A 22299-nucleotide genomic window follows, 5' to 3' on the forward strand; every position below is an offset into this window, starting at 1 on the left:
AAATTATCTTGTCTGAAAAATCTCTCCTTTTCATTGGATTTTTAATCCACTTGATTGTAATGTTATTATTGATATAGTTGGAATTATGTCTGCCATTTCCTTTTTTGTTTTGCAGACATTTTATGCCTTTTTTAAACCTCTATTCTTCTGATACCACTTCCTTCTGTATTAAGAAAATATTTTTGAGGGAAAAATTTTAATACCTGTAATGTTATTTTACTGTACTGCTTTAGTTATTTTCTTAATAGTTGCTCTGCAGATTACCATATACATCTTAACATATCAGAACCTGTCACAGATTTAATTTCCCTCAGATACAAACTTAATTTTAATGTGATAAAATTATTTCTATATAAGCCTATTCTTTATCACCCTCATTTTTGTTCTATTGTTATTTATAATATATAATACACATTGCATAACATATAATAACTACATATGTTTGATGCATGAATACAATTTTAAACAAAAATAAATACTATTAAATATTATTAAATATTTCAATCATGGCTTATCAGTATAATTATAATATTTTGATAAATAGGTGATATTCTTTGTTGAAATGATGAATAAAATACCTGGATATATTAATTTCCTCTTCATAAATAGCTTGTTGACACCTACTTCCTTCATAGTCAGTTGTGTTTTCCAGACACATTTTGCAAAACCATGTGGAAGTACATAGGCACCAATATCCCTTATCATCTTCTTTAATCAACCAACTACATCCATTTGCACATATCTATAAAAAATAAGAAATAAGAATTTTGTAATTGTCCATTATATACTAAAATATTACAATTATTTCTGTTTGAATTTCTTATTTTCCCTATGTATTAAATTCATGTGTTCTTTTAGCAAGGATAAAATATATTCACTTTTAATTTATATTAAAATTGTTCTCAACAGTCAAATTCATTTCATTCTCAAATTATAACAGTAATACATAAATTGTAAAAAGTTACATAGATCAATATCCACTATAAAGTTGTAGAAATTTTTTAAGCTTTTATTTATTCAAAATTTTATAGACATTGCTAAACTGTTAACTGTTATGGTAGAAATAGCATTATATTGAGAATCATATCCATGGAAAACCTGTTTCCTTTATCACTAAATAGCTTTTTCTCCTTGAGTGAGGTATTTGGATCTGCCTTTGAACTGACTGTAACATTTTATTGCATCCCTTATGAAAAATTAATTAAGTAAAATTTTAACACTTTATTTTATATTTGCGTGGAAGTCATAATTATACCTAGTCTTAAAAAAATTACCACTTTAACTATTTTTAGAGATCTTACACAGATATGCCCTATAGATTTACTTGAAAGAATTAGGCAAACTTTGTCACCAGAGAAGTGCTCATCTTATGGAATGCTTAAACTCAAGCATATCCTTTCCTAGGTCTCAGAAGAGAGTTCAAAACACAGTAGAACTTTGATAACTTTAAAAAAAAAATTTCCTCTGAATATTTCCATGTTTTCTTTATGTTTTTTTTTAAGTCCATTAAGTTATTTCCTATCAGTAGCAATACAATTAGGAATTTGGTTTTGCAGTGTGATCCTTTAATGACAAATTAATTATTTATAGAGTTCTAGTCTCTGTTGGGTAAGCATTAGATGAGAATCTGTTTTCCATTTTTTTATTCGGAGCTGAAGTCAATTAAGAATTCTAACTCCACTAGGAAGGAGAACAGGTCTTTGACATGGACAGATGAGGTGTTTTTCAAAAGCTATTTACACTTAGTCAATGACTAAAGTATTATAATTGAATTTACATGTTTTCTCTATGTGTTTGTACTTCAGAAAATCCTTATCCCTTACTGAGTGCCTAATCATTCCTACATACAGAGTATATTTGCTGTAAAGTTTCTTAAATTAAAGGAAAATTGTTATAATTGGTTTACAAAGTTAAATAAGCTCTTACATATAAAACACCAGATATTAGCATTTAATGACACTATTTTATTATTCTCTCTCTCCATATATATGTGTACATTATATATATTTATATATGTAATATATGTTTATATACATCTGTACATACATATATATTCATATTATTAATTTTATTTTCTGAAATTTGTGATTGTATTGCATTTTATCCTCAATTACTTTAATGTATATTCTTATAAAAACAAGGATTATACTTTTTCATTACTTCAGTAGTATTATCAAAGTTAAGAAATTAACTTTGATTTTAATACTATATTTTGTAACCTGTAAACTTTATTCAAATTTTGCCAATTCTTCTAATACACTATATAAAAATACAATATGTAAATTCTTCACTTTCAACACAACTAGCAAATACAAAGCACTAAAACTTCAATTACTCATAAGTAACATATACATAAACACCAGTAATTAATGGTTATGTTTTTTCTCCCTGTTTGTCTGTACTGTCTTGTAGAGATTGTATTGGAAATTTTGGATTTATATTTAAATTTTCCATTATCTTCTTCCATTATCCCATTTACCTTGGAAGTCCTCTTAGTTGATTTGCTTTAATTCTAAAAGGAATATAATTTAATTAGTCTTATTCTAAAATCTAATTTGGCTTATGTTCTGTACACATACACACAATATGTTTTCTTGATTTCTTGGTATAAGTTTTTTTTATTTTGTGAGGTATTAGTATTATTGTACTGTAGCATGCACAGTCCTGTTAAACTGTATGTACAGTCTGCTTGTAGCGAGGAAATTATATGGGTTTTCAAATAAGTAGACGAGACCCAGGCTGCACTGTCCACTGTGACCCCTCAGGAGAGAGCCACTTTGGGTGGTTATCTGCTTCCTGTGACTCAGACTCTAACCCTCTGTCTGTTACCGCAGCTCTGACACTCACTGCCCCACCTGTAACAGCTGCCCCATCTTTCCTGTTTGATTGTTTTTCTTGTTTCCTGGTCTGGTCAAGAGTATACAGATACATCCAGTTAGTCCATGAAAACTTGGAAAAGAGCAATGCTTCCCAGGTACTGGGTAAATACAGAGATTTTGTTTGTTTGCATGTTTTCAATATAGTTTGGGATGATTCAATAAACACAAGAAAAAAAAGTAGATATTACCAGCTAATCACGCTCAAAGCTTAGAATCTGTGAGGCTTCATGTAAGCTTAATTTTTGATTTATACTGAAAAACACAAAAAACTTCATAATTTGCTATTTTATGCTGGAGAGAAAAATGTCATACACTAAAGAATCATTGTATATTTAGTTATTAGAAATCTAGGCCACTAATACACAAAAAAATCATGACAAAACAATGTTTTAACAACAAAAAATAATAGTGCAGAATTCAGACTATAGCAAACTAGTATTTCCTATAATTATATGCCTTCCTTTTTGGTTTATTTTCAAAATAATTTATTACTAGGATTTAAGAAAAACTGAAAGAACCAAATGAAAACGTGTCTAATTTCCTCAACTATGTACCAAAAACCACACTATCCTTTGTCTAAAAATTGTGATATGAACATCTAAATTGCATTTAAAGCTTTGTTAAATGCTTTCATCATATGCTGATGGTAGTGAATTCTTTACTGCAATTCTTTACTGTATCTAAAAACCATTAAGTAGTTGCTGGCACTAAGAAATATCTAACTTGGTATTTCAACGGGGTTTCTTATCTATTCATAGCCTAGTCTTCTACCAGAGTTTTAGCTTTCTATAATTAAACTTAGAGATAAGAAGAGATCTCTCAGAAAAACTTATAAGACAGTAAACTCTATCAGTGGATACTTACTGAGTTGAATCAATCTTTCACATGTAGGGGAAAGATTTTTCGGTTTCTCAATATAAAAAATCAAGGAATCTACTTAAAAGGAGTCCATTAACCCTCTGAAATTTTATGAAAAACAGTGTGCTTGTGTGTACATAAGCTATCGTGAGGGAACTGTTTCCAGCTTTCATCAGATTTTCAGTGAGCATTTTGAGCAAAAAAATGTTGATATCTACTCATGTATGCCTATGATTAGAGTAAAACCTATAACTACAAATATAAATTACCCTGGAAAACTCAGTGGTTATACATAATACTACATATAATAAAAGTCACATTAGCAATTATAATTGTATTATGATATTTGTAATTAATAATTATATTATAATCAATTATTAACTTGTGTAATTGTACAAAATGCCATCATTAAAAAATACACAAAAATGGAATGATATTTTATTTTATTCTTAATATTAAAACTTTTTATTTGAGGCAGAAATGTAATAAAATTTTAAATCTAGCCTGTGGATGATCTTTCCTTTACAAGGAGAATAGAAGGAAAACAAAACTTCCAGAATTCCTTTTTCTGGAAATTCATTACTCCTGATGCATATATATTACAGAATATTACTACAAAAAATTAACTTCTGCTGGATAGAAGCTACATGTATAATATTTACAACATACTTTTGAAAAATGTTTTTCATATGCAAGTAAACAACTTTAAATTTGCTGTCATTTCATGGAATATCTTGTATGTTTCTATAAATTATTTTGTCATTTACACATTATATTAGTAAAGTCACTCAGCAAAGGGATCTAATGGGGAGAAACTCTAAGGCCTAATATTTGACACATATTTTACCATTTTTTGCCCCTTGTTAACTAAATAGATATGCAAAGAGAGTTCAGGGATAGGACTGAGAGACTTTTCTTTATCATAATATGCAGAAACTTGGATTCTTAGAAGAGTATTAATCAAGTAAAAATTGCACTGGACAAAGTTAAACAGGCAAGAAAGACTCTATTCATGACCATTGCAATAGAAGAGAGATGGAACTCAACTCTGCTGAGACAATACACATGTATGTTTTTAAGTACTGGCATGAGCTAGTGGAACAGTACTGGAGAAAATTAAGTAAGAGACTGACCAACGAGATGTGTGGTGTACACTGAGTTATTCCTGAGTTTGCAAGTGTTTTCCTCTGTGAGTAGGCTAGGCCTTCTGTGTTTGCTAATTATGCCCTTAACAGAATTGTTTGGTGGTCTTTTGGGGGGTCAACAGTGAACAAACACAACATTCTGCAAGGATCCAATTAAAATAGCCTCATTATCAAAGCTCAGTACTCTAGACTGCAAACAGTACCCTGATCTGAGAACACTGGATTTTCTTCTCTCCTACTACGACAGTAACATAGGTACATACAGGTACATTTTAGGAATTTTTTGATTATGTATTCCAATTGGATCTAAAGAGATGAAATCTCTCTCTGTCAACATCACTTCCTCTGGGGAATCTGTGAGAGTATGGTTAGGTCCTGTAACATCATCATCTACATGACGTAAATGAGTGATGATTTCAGATGGTCACATCAGTCTACATTCCGTGAACAGAATATTCCTTGAGTCACCTTTTCAAAGTCTTCAAAGTTTTTTTGGCACTGAGCTGGGACCAGCTTCTCTGGCAGGTTCTGGAGATGTAACACTGCACAGATGCCTGATATGTTTTCTGGGGTCCATCTGGTGTCTCTGGCCTTAACACAAACAATCCCCCCTTCCTGTTGTAAGTCATGGGCATCTCTCATTGTTATAATTTCTCAAGGACAACCTGCAATTGCAGTGGTCACTCTGGGGGAATTCTGACATGAACAAGATTGTTCACTTGACAGATGCATTAGAACAAAAAGGGAAAAGGTCTTGGGATCTGTGTCTCCCATGTCTAACAGAGAGATTAGTGTTTAATGCACAGGAATGTGTCAGGTCTTAGTTGCAGCATGCAGGATCTTCATTGAGTCATGCAGGATCTTTATTTGTGGTGTGGGCTCTTCATTGTGGCATGTGGGTTCCAGGGCGCATGGGCTCTGTAGTTTGCGGCACATGGGTTCTCTTTTTGAGGTGCACGAGCTCAGTAGTTGTGGCGTGTGGGATTATTTGCCCCACGGAATGTGGGATTTTAGTTCCCTGACCAGGGATTGAACCCAGGCCCCTTGCATTGGAAACTAGATTCGTTATCACTGGACCACCAGGGAAGTCCTGAAGATAGTTAACTTTTAACAATCATGACTGTATATCTGTCTGAAGCTAGCTTTCCTTCACTTCTTCTTTTTTGTTGTTTCTTCCTTGTTTTTCTTAGGAAAATTTTAAATTAATTGATCATAAATAATTTTCTATAATTATATGTACATTCTAGGACTATTGTTCACACAGTCAAAAATACAAGGAGAAGAAAATGTTTAACTGTGTTATATTTGTGTTTTCCTTTTGTCAAAAATTTAACAAAGCAGAAAAAGTGTACCTGTGTGTGCAGGTAATTTAATTAGTCTTTTAGATGAATAGAACACTAGGAGCTTAGAGTTCCGGCATGAACTCAGAAGTCTTGATTTTTTTAAATATGTGAGCACAGAGGTTTATTTATATTAAAAATAAATCTTATGTAATTTACCAATAACTAAAAGACTCCTTAGGCAAATTAGAACAATTTAACTTTTAAAAAGGTGTTCTATTATTGTTTCCCCAGATTGTTTATAATTATAAAAATATGAATTTGATGTAATTGAAATTGTATTTATTCTTTGAAATTTTAATAATGAATATAATTTAAACTGTTAAATCTAATTCATTTTCACTGACTCTACTACACTGATGTACTGGAGTGTTTTATTGATGATACTGCAAATTATAAGAACTTAACATGATATTGTAAATTACAATTTCCAAATCTTTGGAAGACCTTACACTGATACTAAATTGAATTAATAAATTATCTTTGGATACCTTAATAATTTTTAAGTAAGAAAAATAAACAAATATTGATCTCTAAATATAGTTTTAAATTACCATTTTTCTTATAGAATGGAAATTAAAATGTGCACATGTCATTAACTGATGTATATTTATGTTTATATAGGTATATTTATGTTTATTTTGACTAACAAAAAAGTTGATAAAGTGTTATAAAATGTGTGCTCATGAAAAAATAAAATAGCTAAAAATTATTGGATTGCTCTCTCTGTGTTTTCTATTAAGTCGAAAACAGCAAATGTTCATTACTTTATTTAAAGTTGGTAATTATTTTTAAAAAATACAGAGAAATAGAAATATGTATATAAGATAATATGTGATTTGCTTGTTTCCTAAAACAGTTACTTATTTAAATTAATATAATATATATTGTTTTTTAATATGTTGATAAGTCAAATGTTTCTTAAAGATAAAAACTTAATCATCTATGTGCATAGTTGTGTATCTGTACTTAGCTAAATACACATGTGAAAAAGTATATTAAGCTTAATACATATGTTCATGAATTTTAAAAACATAATGAAAAATATACTTGAGGGCATACGTGAAATTAAAAGTTCTGAAGAGTTTGAAGTCTGTTTGCCTGTATTTGTAATGCCTCTCTAGATGGTTGTATTTTATGTACAAAAAAACTTGCATTATTTTTTATAAAGTTGCTCAATATTAATGGATTTATTTATAATGAAAAGAGCTTAAAAATCTTTACTGAAAATTTTGTATGAATGATACACCAAACAGAAAATTACAATTTGGTTTTTATTTATATAAAATGACCAAATTAGGTTGTGTCCAGACAAGAGAGGTTACAAATATTAGGATAACTCTCTAAACTTTTTGGAAAACTCCTTAATCATTTTGACAAGAAGTTCCTTATCTACTTAAAATTAAAATTCTATTTTTTTTCCTGTTGTGTTGTTTAGAAATATCTATTTTGTACATGGTAGAGGTAAGATTGGGAAAAAGAGGGCCATTCTTTGTATCTTTGCCTTAAGTCCCACAGTTGTTAGTGGTAAGACTGACCAGAGACTAGAAATCTTCCAGAGATTTAACTACATTCCAAAGACAAGGGTAGTTATTTACAATCTTTAAACAAAAAAGTGGCATTATCACATCTGTGTTTGACTGTCTTTAAATCAGTCTGTAAGTTATAACATAAATAGGAGACAGAAGACTAGGAATAAAGTGATTCTTAAAACTCTTTACTACCTCTCTATATTATAAATATAAGACGTAAAAAGATTTCCAAGTACATTGTTGAGAATTTATGAAGTTATATTTAAGCTATGCACATCTCGAACATTGAATTTGCAAGCTTCACATTTCTAGCATTTTTCAGACAATTATGAGTTAAAGAGGCAATAAGAAGCTACTACAGAAATGTACCTCACCTTCCTTGTTCCTTCACGTAGGAACCAACACACATGACCAAGGGCTTTGGATCGGTTCAGACTGACAGCACCTTCCATGCAGCTGCAAGCGAGAAAGAAGTAGCTGCCAGTAACCACTTCATGATTTTCACCTTCTGATCCTTACAAAGAGATGAAACATTAAATAACCTTTCACACACTTGAATTCACATTGAGTTATTAAAGGCAGTTGTCACATTACTTGATAAATGCAATTTGGCAACACTTACACAAAATAAGCTTCTACATTTGTAGAATATTAGATTTAAAAGAGACCTAAAACAGAATAAGGCCCAACCCTCTCATTTAAAAAATGGACTAAAAAATACAGCAAGAGAATAAGACACAGTTTCCAGGCCATGTTATTTAAAAAACAATCAAATGCCAAATAAACTTCCAATTAATATTTATAAAAATAATGTAATAATGATAAACAATACATTTTACACAAAAAAAATGTTTGCTCTTTATCTATTGTAGTCGTACAGGGAACAATTTCAAAAGAAATTTGGAAAAATTCCTTAAAATATTTATAATAGAAAAATGGCCAGTACCTTATCCTAGGTTCCTGACAAGAAGGAAGAAAGTCAGGGAATATAAGTGTGTGTGTGTGTGTGTGTGTGTGTGTGTGTGTGTGTGTGTGTGTGTATACGTAGGTATAGACATACATAAACACATTTATACATATACATATATAATGCAGCTACTTCATGCTCTGATGTTAAAGATAATATCTGTGACACAATAAAGAATGAAATTGCTAAAAAGCAAAATAATGTGACATATAGAAGCAGACACACAGATAACCCAGACTTAGAATTATACTAAGACTGTACAATATCTGTGGTAAATGTGTTGAAGTATCTATAGGAAAAGATGAATATAACTGGTAAACAGATTTGGAATTATGGAATGAGAGATTTAGAAACTGTGAAAAAAAGCAAAAACCCAAATGGAAATCCTAGAATTGTGGGGAGAAAGGAGTTAATTTAGTCGAGCTGAGCACTTCTTATCTTTCATTAGTGGATGTAACATTTCCAGGTAATGAAAGAACATGGGGAACCTGATACAATCTCCTTGTGAATATAACTAAACCTCCTATAAAGGAGACTAAAATATTTCTTAGGGAGATAGTATTTATCTACAAAACCCTCTAGCTGATAGCCCTATTTTAGAATTGTTTCTAATTTACAAACCTACAATTCGTGAGACATGACTTCTTGCAAAATATCATCTAAATTATGCAAAGTACAGATGAATTATAAATAGAGAGGGTTCACAAGCTGAAATCTCCCTGCTGTGTGCAGACCTCATTTAGAAATCTCACCTATTACTCTGGGAAAAAAAGGAAGAAACTAGGAAGCCATGCAGAATGTTTCAAACTATTTTCAGCCTTACCAGTGTAACTTGACTGCTTGTATTCTTAAGATTATAAAATATTATTACTATATTAGTAATAAAATAATCAATGGATAGGATTATCAGAAGATCAGGCACAAGAAAGAGAAGTAAATTAATGATGTCAAAAAAAATCATATCTTCAGCGTGCTGAGAGAAAATAACTATAATATGGTTATGTCAGCCTGGTACAATGAATTCCTTTATTTCCTGAAGAAAATAGTATTACATTTAACTGTTTATTCAGTATTTGGGAGAACTTGGATATGAGACCCTATTTTTTGTGTATTCTTCATTGTGAAAAGGTTTTTTTTTTTAGTCTTTTTTTTTTTTTTTTAGATGTTGGGGGTAGGAGTTTATTAATTTATTTTATTTATTTTTGCTGTGTTGGGTCTTCATTTCTGTGCAAGGGCTTTCTCTAGTTGTGGCAAGTGGGGGCCACTCTTCATCGCAGTATGTGGGTCTCTCACTGGCGCGGCCTCTCTTGTTGCGGAGCACAGGCTCCAGACGCGCAGGCTCAGTAGTTGTGGCTCACGGGCCCAGTTGCTCCATGGCATGTGGGATCCTCCCAGACCAGGGCTCGAACCCGTGTCCCCTGCATTAGCAGGCAGATTCTCAACCACTGTGCCACCAGGGAAGCCCGTGAAAAGATTTTTTTAAAACTATTTTAGTCAATTACTTTAGAGCTTGTAGGATTATTCAGATTTTATACTTATTATTGAATCAGTTTACCAAACAAGTATTTTTTCTAGGAATGCATCTATTTTATGTAAATTATCCAATTTACAAAGCTTTCCATAATGATATATCTGATTAAACATTTGGATTTAACTGAGATATTTTTGCCTCCTCCTCCCCAGACTTCTAAAAGGAGGTAACAAAATAAATTAATTAATTAATAAAATAAAACAAAACTTTAATGCAGTGAGATAACTAGAGGGGAGAAAACAAATTTTGAGAAGCTGAAATGATGGTGGAGGCGTGGGGACTAAATTAGCAGAATGGGAACAGAAAAAACACAAAAGTCTAATTAGAAGGCATGTTTATGAAAAACAAAGTCATTTACCTAGATAATCTTGAGATGCTCAGAACTTAAAGATATCCAAGAATGTGGTACTGAGATGGGTTCTGGAAACAAGGAGATTAGTAACACAGCTTCTCTCCCAAATCACAAATTCGGATATTATACTGACTCTTCACTCACCTCCCCCAGGCCCACAAATAAATAATTTTCAAGGTTTATTCTTTGGAGAAAGGGAATCTTTTTATGTCTTCACCTCTAAATAGAGTCACCTGAAGTTGGCAGAAAGACTCCAAGTGAGAAAGAACAAAACATCGTTCAACTTACAGAAAATTGAGATACTGAATGGAACAGAAGAAAATTAAAACAAATCAAAGCTATAATAGTCTTATAGACATAAGAAAAGTTATTTTACTTATATAAAACAACAGAATATCATGAAAATGTACAATTTAGACAACTGAAATTCTCTAGACAATTACAAATATAATAAAACAAAAATTCAACACTAGTTTTGAGATATTAAATGGGGAATACAGTAGAAAATAAAAAAATAAAATAATGGAAAATAAATAAAAGATTATGAGAAAATGAAAGAATCAATTTAGAAGATGCAATATCAAAATTTTGGACTTAGGGGTACAGAAAAATAAAACAGAAAAAAATTCTTAGTGACATAATACAGAGACTACCTAAAAATTGAAAGACATGCTTCCAAATAAAAGGGTTTATCAAGAGATATTGACAAGATATGAACAAGAATACAACCATGGGAATGTAAATTGGTGCAGCCACTATGAAAAACAGTATGGAGTTTCCTCAAAGAAAATCAAAAATAAAATTACCATATAATCTAACAATTCTACTTCCGGGTTTTTATTCAAAAGAAACAAAAACACTAACTCAGAAAGATATCTGCACCCCATGTTCACTACAGCATTATTTACAACAGCCAAGACATGGAAGCTACCTAAGTGTCCATCAGTGGATGAATGGATAAAGAAAGTGTGGCAGATATATATATATATATATATATATATATATATATATATATATATATAATATATGTATATATGCATATATATAAATAAAATGGGATTATATATATATAAATATATAAAAATATTGTTCAGCCATAAAAAAGTGGAATCTTGCCATTTGCAACAACATGAATGGACCTCAAGGCATTATGCTAAGTAAAATAAGTCAGACAGAGAAAGACAAATACAGTATAATCTTACTTATATGTGGAATCTAAAAGAAAAAAATCTAAAAAAAAAATAAAAATAAAACCAGATTTGTGATTGCCAGAAATGGGGGGTGGGGGATAGGTGAAATGGGGCATAGTGGTCAGAAGGTACAAATTTCCAGCTGTAAAATAAGTAAGTCCTGGGGATGTAATGTGCATGGTTACTATAATTTATGGTACTGTACTGTACATTTGAAAATTGTTAAGAGTAAATCTTAAAATATCTCATCACATGAAAAAAATGTAACTATGTGTCGTGATGAATGTTAACTAAACTTTCTGTGGTGATCATTTCACAATATATACAAATATAGAACCATTATGTTGTACACCTGAAACTAATATAATATTTCAATGATATTTCATTTTTTAAGAAGAATATAATCCTCAAAAGTTTCAATATAGTGAAATTTCAGTACACCGAGACAAAGAACATAAAAAAAAAAAGACTTTAAGAGAGATGATCCCATGCAGAATATAAAGAATCAAAAGATAGCCTATTACATATACAATTCTACATTATTGCATGCCTTCCTTTCTTTTCCCTTTATCATATATCTCATAGATTGTCAAATCAGTACTAGTATTACACAGTCATTTCTACATCTGTGTTTACTCTTTTGCTCAAAGAGCCAATGATGCCATGCATAATCTTGCACCTATATTACTCATCATGTGGATGAGGACATGTGGTGGGAAAGCTAGGTCAAGAATTATATACATTTATAGTATTGATAAATATTGCAAAATTGCTCTGCTCAGATATTATAGTGATTTTCCATTTCAACATCAATAGATAAAATCAGCAAGTTGTCAAACTCTCAGTTTCGCCAGTCTTATAGGAGAAAAATTATATATTTATGGTGCTTTTAAAAATGTGATTTGCTCTCATTATAAGTAAAGGTAAGCATTTTCTCAAATATTTAGTAATACTTTCTATGCCTCATGTACAATTTTCTTTTGTTGTTTGCTTCTACGAAGTCTTCACAGGTAGACATTTTTGCTTTTCATGCAGTTAAATTACCAGTCTTTTCTTTGTGGCTTCTACCTTTTGTTGGTAACTATAAAGACCTCTCTCAGCCAGGTTCATAAAATAATACATCAACATTTTTGTGAGTTTTTTATCATCTCAATTTTTATATATAAAATCTTTATTGATATGAATTTAACCCAGAGTATTTACTAAGATACAAACCAGTCTTTTTTCCAGATGACGATTCTGTTGTTCAGCATCAAATATTGAATAGTCCCTATTTATACTAAAGATTGACATGGCAAATTCTATTATATGCTAAATTCTCTGCATATTTGGATTTATTTTTGGACTTTGCATTTTGCATATATTTTGACTATCAATGCAATAATACCATGCTTTTCATTATTGAAGCTCTATAATATGCTTTAATATCTGGCAGAGCTAAGTCTCTACCCCACCAACCTGCACCATGTGCTTTTTTTAGAGTACACCTGGCTTTGTCTATTTAGTTTTCTATGTGGAACTTAAAATGAATATAAAAACATTGTTCTTATTTCATTGAAATCTTAATAAATATATAAAATAATATGGTGATTTGAAATCTTTAATATGTTAGGTGTCCTCTCCATCAACATGGTATATTTTTAGAAATTTCTTTCCAGATATTGTGTTTGTAAATATACTGTGGCAATACTTAAAGTTTTCTCAACTTAGAACTTTAATGCTTTTGCTAATTTTAGTCCTAGGAATTTTAACTTCTGTTTACATAACATCTTTTTTTTTTTCATTGTATCATTTAGTTAGCTCTTATCTGTATTTGAAAGTCATTTATTTCTTTTTAGCATATTAATCAATTAACACAATTCTGTTACTGAAAACTGTTTTGAAAACATTATTATATGTAATATAAGTAAAAATCATTAAACCACATTTGGTTTTTAAAACTCAGATTTGTTATTTAAATCTTGAAATAAGGTCCTAACATCCTCAATGGATATAGAAAAATTGTAGGTATTTAACAAAAGCAGACTTGAAAGTGGAGCAGTATGGTAAGAAAAATACTTTTGATAAAGATTTCCTTAGAGATACAGGATTTTCTATTCTCACATTAATCATTGTAAAATTACAACAATAACTAATAATGAATTGATTGTAATTAATATATTGAAACATCTTCTGTCAAAAATATAATCCACTACTTCTTGAAGGAAAAAAAGAATTAAAAGTAAATATTGGTTTTCAATAACAGTTCACAAATACATAAATCACTATTCATTTACAAAAAAGTTCACTGGTACATATTAAATGTTTTAAATGTATATGTTTAATGTAGTTAACTAAAGAGAAATGATCATAAGCTTTAAAAAAATAAAGACATTCAAAGCAAACATCTCCTTTTTTGCTGTGATTTCATCTTTTCTTAACCATGATTCATATTATCTTATTTCATTTCACAACTCATTATCCACTCTGTCAGTATGTCCTTTTCTCAAACCTAATAATACATATAATGAACATAGATGATGACATTGAAAAGAAACAGTGCATGTCAGCTCTTTCTCAAGTTGTGCACCATAGACCAATTGTCCTTGAAGGGGCTTCCTCTAATTAATTACCCTCCCTTCTTTGTAGAGCAATCATATTGGCAAGAATTGATTGGGCGTGTAAGACACTTCATTTAGTTGGTAGAAAAATCTCTTAATTAAAATAATTTTACTGCTGGTAAAATTAATGCACCCCATGAAAATTTACCAGCTTGATTGTAATGTTCCTCTTCAATTATATTTTATGAGAGAAAAAGAAAGATCTTAACAGCAACAAGAAAAAATAGGAATTACATAATATATGTAATTCTATTTACATACTTAAATCTATCCTATATTCTTTTTTTAAAAAAAAAACTTTACTGAGAAAAGTTGCACTGCTGAATCCTGTACTGACATTAAAAAGAATTTAGGTGGCTCTGCTTAAATATTTTTTTGACTATTGAGCTTTATTGTACTGGCTTCTTTCACTTGGGACAGTCCAGGTCACTTAAATTCTCACATGTGGAGGTCACATAATTCTTATTTTTGTGATAATTAGATATATTCATTAATTTCTGAACCTAGATTCATTAAGGGATAATGACTAAGTACGCTTTCGTTACTTTGATGATAATTGCTCAGGGCTGATTTATCCATGAGCAATTTTGACTTCATATTACCCCTTATGTCCTAGAAAATATATGTTATACCACTGTCATTCATAAAATAAGTACATTTGCTCAGAGATGATTTATCCACTAGCAATTTGATTTCCTATTACTCCCCTTATTTTTCCTAAAAACACTATTTGGTACTTTATTGTTGTGAATACGTTCCCTTTACCAATTTTTAGTTTTCAAATAAGTTTAATGTTTAAAATTAAGTGAATGTATATATTCTATTATTCCTACTTTGAGACAAAGGGAAATGAAAATATAAAAATGATGCAGGCACTGGAGTCCATGAACTGATTTGGCTGGTAATAGAAGACTATGTTTCTCACTCTGCACATTAAACGTATTTTAATGGAACCTTAAAGATCTGTGTCCACCTCACTACAAAATTCCAGTTTGGTTGTTTTGTAGTGGAAGTCTAGCAGTAGTATGTTTTAAAAGTGTCTTGGGTGCTTATACTATGTGGCCAAGGTTTAAAAAGGACTGAGCTAACACAATCCCTAAATTGTCCTGAGACCAGATATTCCATGTAACTTCTCTAGTCTCAGTTGTTGTTCTTGTTTGTTTGGTTTGATTGTGTAATTTGTGAAATAGTAGGTATTCATACCAGAGCCTCTGAAGTTCCTTTCTGCACTAACATGACATAATCAACAAGTTATTGCTCTCTTCTTTCACTTCTGGTCTTGAGTGTGATTTGCTTAATGAATCACTATTTCTGTCATTAGGGGTTGTTAACTCTCCAGCACACCATCTTATGATCATGTTGAAATAAATTACCATGTCTTCTGTTTAAAAGGCTAATTTGTTAGTTTACTTCAAGACTGTTTTAATGTAATAGTACTCTTATAAGTGCAGCTGTTGTCAATTGAATAAAATTAGCCATTGGTTGAGAACAGATATGTCAAACCTACTAATTTGCTGATTGTTGATAAACTATAATGTCAAAATATCATTGACAGAGGAAATCTTCTTTAAAATAATTAATTGAAGTACTGTTCAATTTCAAGAATTTGGATCAATTTGCTTGAGCGAAGTCAAATAGCATTAAAAGATTAATCAAACAGAAAATTATGCTCATCAAAATAGATTTTGAATAGGAACTGCCATTGTATAAAACAATTAGTAATATATTTAACTAAATATGTATTGGAATTATTTTATTTCAAGAGTCAAAGCCAGAAAACTAGGCTTCCTCTTGACACGTCTATCACTTGCTCTTTGTATACAATCCATAAAAGGACTTTCCATCACCTCACAGTATGACTACAACTAACTCTATCATTTTTTCCCTCTCCAATCTATTTCTCCACCTGATCGTTTTTCAATTTTTTTTTAATGTGTCAAACGCTACAAGGATTTTAATCCCACATTTTAGTTTGGACATTACTTTCTTTCCCAAATCTTATTTTTACTCTTTTTCTCAGAGTTTCAGCCAGGACTTCAAAGGACCATCACTTCTTAGCGTTTGTTTTTGCTTTTATTTTTTTCCTAATGTGCTTTATTGGAGTCTGATTGACATACAAAAAGTTGGAGATATTTAATGTGTACAACCTGATGTGTTTAGAGAAAGTATACACCCGTGAAGCCATAAACACAATGTTGTCAATTTATCCATCACCTTCAAAAATTTCCTCCCACCTGCTCTGTTTTTGGCTTTTTTTTTCCTTTTGTTGTGAGACTATTCAACATAAGATCTGTCCTTTTAGAACAATTTTAAATATACAATGTGTTATTGTTAATCATAGGCTCTGTATTGTACATATTTCCAAAACTTGTATAACTGTGAACATTTGTACATTTTGAAACATTGTTATTTATAAAATAAAATTCCCTCAATATAGAATGCTGTCTTCTCCAACTTCTCTACCATGGCCTCGCTGTATTTATCTCTGTTACTTTTTTTTTTTAATTATTTATTTATTTATTTTTGTCTGCGTCAGGTCTTCATTGTTGCGCGCGGGCTTTCACCAGTTGCGGCGAGCGGAGGCTACTCTTTGTTGCGGTGTGCAGGTTTCTCGTAGCGGTGCCTTCTCTTGTTGTGGAGCACAGGCTCTAGGGCATGCAGGCTTCAGTTGTTGTGGCGCACAGGCTTAGTTGCTCCACAGTATGTGGGATCTTCCTGGACCAGGGCTTGAACCCGTGTCCCCTGCATTGGCAGGCAGATTCTTAACCACTGTGCCACCAGGGAAGTCCCTATCTCTGTTACATTTTATCATAGAAACTTTATCTGACCTCCCAACCTACTCTCCCAATTGCCCATATTTTCTTTTCTTTTCTTTTTTTTTTTAAACAGGTTCTTTGGTTATAAGTTTGCATAGGAAGATGTTTCTTTCTGTAGGAGCATTTTACTTCAATTTACAATTATATATTTATCATTGTGAGTATTTTCCCAATAAATCCCTCCGAAAAATAGTTAGATCTGTGAGAGTAGAGGGTAATTCTAGATATTTTCAGTTATATATCTTGCACCAAGCAGAATTCCTGGGATGAAGTAGATGATAAGCATATGTATGTCTTTTGAAGGAACACATCAGAGAATAAGAGTATTAAATTCATTTTTACTTTATTTTGTGTTTTGAGATATAAAGCATTTTGTGTGATTGGAAAATGAATACTTACCTAGTAAATTTTGAACTGACTTAAGCAAATTAAAAAAAAAAACACTTTAATTGAATTACCTGTAAATTTCAATTGCCACACGTATTTTAATTGAGGAGGGCTTGCAACTTCAGCTTGAAAAATACCATGGCTGATGGCTCCACAGTAGCAGGCGTTCAGATGAATTAAGCAAACATTCTTCACAAATCGACATGAATTTCTTGTGCACCCTGGAGTGCATATATACTAAGAAAGGAAATAATAAAATTGATTAAAAACTGAAATATGTTTGATATATAAACTTTTGCTTATACAAACACACAGCTAATTTCTAAAACCACCAATTTAAAAAAAGTCTATAGAAGACACATAATATACCACTCTTCTTATTCCTTCTATTCCTTTCTCTTCTCTTTCTGTAGCATCTTGCCTCATGTTCATGTTCATACTGCCTATGTGATATTCTTTTGGCTTTGACTCACTCCTTAACCTACAATGTTTCCTTATGTTCCGTCTGCTGGGTTATAATTTTTTTACAAATGAAAAATAATCATGGTACAAATTATGAGATGCATCATCTAAAACATCAGTGGATCACTTGGATTAACACAATGAAATGCCAAGGTACTGTTTAAGTTTGTCAGTTTTTTAAAGGTATATTATTTGAAAATATTTTAATATAATCAGGGCATATTTTCTAATAATATGATTCATCTGCAGTAATCTCTAGTATCTTCAAAGACAGAATTCATATCTGGTTATACCCACAATTAAATTAATTAAATTTACACAATTTTAAGTCACATTCAAGCTATCATTAAGTTTTAGTACATGCTACTTTACTGAGGTCTTAGGATGACATAAGTCAATAAGATAAATTTAAGCCCTGGAGACAGACAAGGGCCATATATTCTGTTTAGGGCATATCTTAAGCCATTTCTAATTCTCCTAGTTTCCAATGAGCAAATCCCCCCCGAATTTGGCAGAAGGAAGCACAGCTGAGTCATGAGGCACAAGGACTCACTAGCATCTAACATTTCCTTTAATGCAATTACTGTACTAAGCAAGCTTTGTTCTAATTGTTTCAGGTCATGATGGTCTTCTACCTGGATTCACAATAGAATTCCTAATGGCTACACAAAGTATGAATCTTAAAGTATGAATTTTTATATAAATTAGTACAAGACCATATATCTAACTGAAATCAACACTAAATACTAGAAACAATCTGAAAAAAATTATCATTTCATTATACTGAGTGGCTACCAAGAGAACACCATTTTGTAATAAATTTCTAAGACTTGAGACCACTGAAAGTTTTAACCCATAATTTTTATACTAAGACACAGAATTTAAACTCTCCAAATGGTATTAGCCAATCTTCACTGTCAGTGGATTTGTGATCTTCATTGTGATAAGAAATATGAAGGCCTAATAAATTTGAATTCATGACTGTACAAAATAAACAGCATAGTAGTATATGGTTTGTATTAAGAACCAGTAGAGTCATCTCTTTACTTAAAACAAAACAAAACAAAGAACATAAAACTCAGCTTAAACAAAGCCGTCTCTTAGATTTTTTTGTTTTATTTGTATATGTGTGTGTGCGTGTTTTAAACTAAGAATATCAGAGTCAGCTGCACCAAATATATGTGTATAATCCTCATTTCTGTCTGGAAAAGTCAAGAATGATGGGTCCATTTAGAAATAAGATTTTACATCCTCTGTAATAACTCTAGAGGAGGTGGACAAGTAAAAAATAGGGGACAGCTAATGATGACAGATGCCAGGCAAAATCATAGGAATAACATGGATCCTTGCTCACAGTGCTGTTATGGTGCTCATCCTGCTAGTTTGAATGTTACTTGAACTCAGGATATAGCTGAATAAAAAACCCAAAGCTCCCCATGAGAGTTTTCAAGGAAAGTCAGAACAATTTATCTATCTTTAGACCCTTCTATCCTGAACAAGGACACTGTGAAGGTTTCCTGTCTCTAAACAAAGTTTGGGTTTACAAGAACTTATTTAGGATGGGAAATTGGAGCCTTTATTACTATATATATAGATTATTGCAACACAGAAAATTGTGTCTGGCAGCAACCTGAGTGTTAGCAATTTATTTCCTTAGACCATATGTAAAGGTTAGGAGGTATCATGATATAGGTCTATTCTAAAGGTGACCTCAGTCAATGACTTGTGTGTTCATGTGAGAATTCATACCAACACACACACTCCACAGCGACAACAAGAAAATAAATGAAAACAGGTGAACAGAACAGAAATAAAGTAAAATAGTGAGATTGAAGAGTGGAGGCTTTTAGGCAAGTAAACTAAAACCTCAACTCTGAATAGCTCTGAGTGTTCTAGCGGCCAAGTAAAAATATAAAACATGAAAATATAGTGTAGGTCTTCTTGTTTATTAGAAGAGGTGGATTTGCATTTTGGTGGATTCATTTTTGTTTATTGGAAAAACCATATTTCCAGATGACACTCCTAAGGAATAGTTGTCATATGGAGGAGGATGTTAAACAAGTGATAACACTTTAATAATATGATATTTTTGTGGAAAATTATTTAACAATTTGACCATGAATTCATAAATATTTTTCTGCATAGTGCTACTTTGTACAAGTAAGATGGTTTTCAATAAATTGATTCTTTTCTTTTTGAGTATGAATTTTGAAAATGCCATTAATGGAGGAAATTAGTTATTCTGAATTCACATGGACATGATGACTCACGTAATACCTATTGCCCATTAAAACACTATTTTATAAATTCTTATAAACTTAAATAGACAGACAATTTAACAATTCAGAATCATTTGTATAACAAGATTGGCATCTTTGTGAATTCAGTTACTCTAAAGTGACCTCTTTTTAATATTGACACTAATTTCCAATAGAATTAATAGTCCTCTCTGTCATTAAGTTACCTGAAGTTCCACAGTGACCCCAGATGCCATGGTAATACTAATTTTTCTCTATCAATTTTATTTGGACCAAAGGGGATTCAAAGTTTTACAAGAAAATAATCATTTAGCTATTTGATGTTTTATTCCTCCCCAAATTAATACTTTACAAAATTAATACAAATAGTTGGAATTAATACTTTACCTTATTTTTAATACTATTATATATTTCCCATTCAATACATGGATTAAGTAACAAATATTTGTTAGAAAATCTGTGCTTGTCTAGAAGATCTATTTCCAGACATTCCAGATCTACTTCTTCAACATGCATAAGTTTCAACCTTCATCCATGAAATAGAAATATAATCCCCCTGAAATAAAAGGGGTTCACTTGCATTGGCAGAGTGTATTTAAGGTGAACAATTCACTTGTTTGTCTGGGACTTAATTTTTTTAGCATTGAAATCCCTATGTCCAGTGAAGGCAGTCAGTCCTAGGCAAACTGGGATGGCTGGCTGCCCTAAATTGATTATATACTCAAAGTATTATTCCTGAAATGAAGAACAGAGCTGCAGCTGACATGTCATGAGAGAGAGAAAAATGGTATTCTGTTGTTCTAAGCCTCTGAAGTGTGTGTGTGTGTATGAATATGCATGTTTGTAGGGGATTACCACAGCATAACCTATCTAACACACTTATCAAAGGTTTTCTCTATCTAGAGGTGAGACTAAACTCATTTGTTGAGGTTTGTTTCAAATATGAAATATCTATAATTGTATTAAGTTGGTGATATTCTTATAAAGTATATAGCTCACATATCTGTAAGAAAATTAATATTACATTTATTACAGTAAACTATAGGTGTTTATAAATTACTCATAAAATATACATGGAAAAGCAGTGTTAGTCTATCTTGTAGGTAACTGCCCAGTTTATATATAAAATTTAAAAAGAGCAAACAATTCAGCATTTGTAGTATTTCTTTTGGAATTGAGTGGGGTGTCAGTGGTGGGGATATACAAACATTCATTTGAAGGTGAACACATATCTTATTGTTGACAGTGAATTAATTAACTACCACATATTAGAAAACTAAACTTGAATTAACTTTGAACTTTCATAAGCTTGTAAAAGCATAATTTTGGTAAACAAGCAGTGAAATTAAGACAATGATGAAGTAGTTTTGCAATGACAGTAAAAAGAAGCAAGAGAATCAAGAAAATTGTCCGTAAAAAGGAAAGCAATCTATTTCTTATATCACGTGTCAGTATATGTTACATCAGTAAGAGCATATTTTGCAATACCAAAGTTTTGTGACTTTTACTTGATTGACAAAAAATACATATTCATAGTACTTTTATAACCCTAACTAACTGATTTAACATATCATGTGCTGAAAGCATTTGATGATGCTTTCTTAAGGCTTTTGTTTTTTATAAAGGGAAAAAATTTTGATTGATAGTATGAAGAGGATTTTTAAAAAGCTCTAGATGTTGAGTTATTTTAACAGCTATATTTCTTAGGCAAGATAATGATTTCTTTTAGATATTCTGCTTCCTGTGCTGTACAAGCATTTTAAACTTCTCTCTTTCAAAGAAATTGTATCCCCAAATCATGGCTCATACCTATCTTACTACATCTGTATTCCCTGATGGTTCTATGTAAGCATTTATGCCAGGGTTTAGAAATTGTGTTAAAAATATAGAATTTTTTTTCTTTACATAATGAAGATACTAATAATAAGGATACCACATCTCTCTCCCTTTGTCTCAGTGCTGTCACTCTCTCTCTCTGTCTC

The 22299-nt window shown here is 31.2% G+C and overlaps 1 protein-coding gene across 1 annotated transcript in view; it reads right to left on the reverse strand.

Annotated features, from left to right (window-relative positions):
* Positions 1-22299, reverse strand: part of EYS (eyes shut homolog) — a 1685417-nt gene that overhangs the window by 1524159 nt on the left and 138959 nt on the right. The window contains exons 6-8 of the mRNA XM_033867388.2: positions 17669-17834; positions 8129-8268; positions 579-742 (exon numbers count right to left, since the gene is read on the reverse strand). Of these exons, the coding sequence (XP_033723279.1) occupies positions 579-742; positions 8129-8268; positions 17669-17834 (470 nt within the window). The remainder of the gene's footprint in view (positions 1-578; positions 743-8128; positions 8269-17668; positions 17835-22299) is intronic.

Source organism: Tursiops truncatus, chromosome 12 (genome assembly GCF_011762595.2).
Source record: "Tursiops truncatus isolate mTurTru1 chromosome 12, mTurTru1.mat.Y, whole genome shotgun sequence".
NCBI lineage: Eukaryota > Metazoa > Chordata > Mammalia > Artiodactyla > Delphinidae > Tursiops > Tursiops truncatus.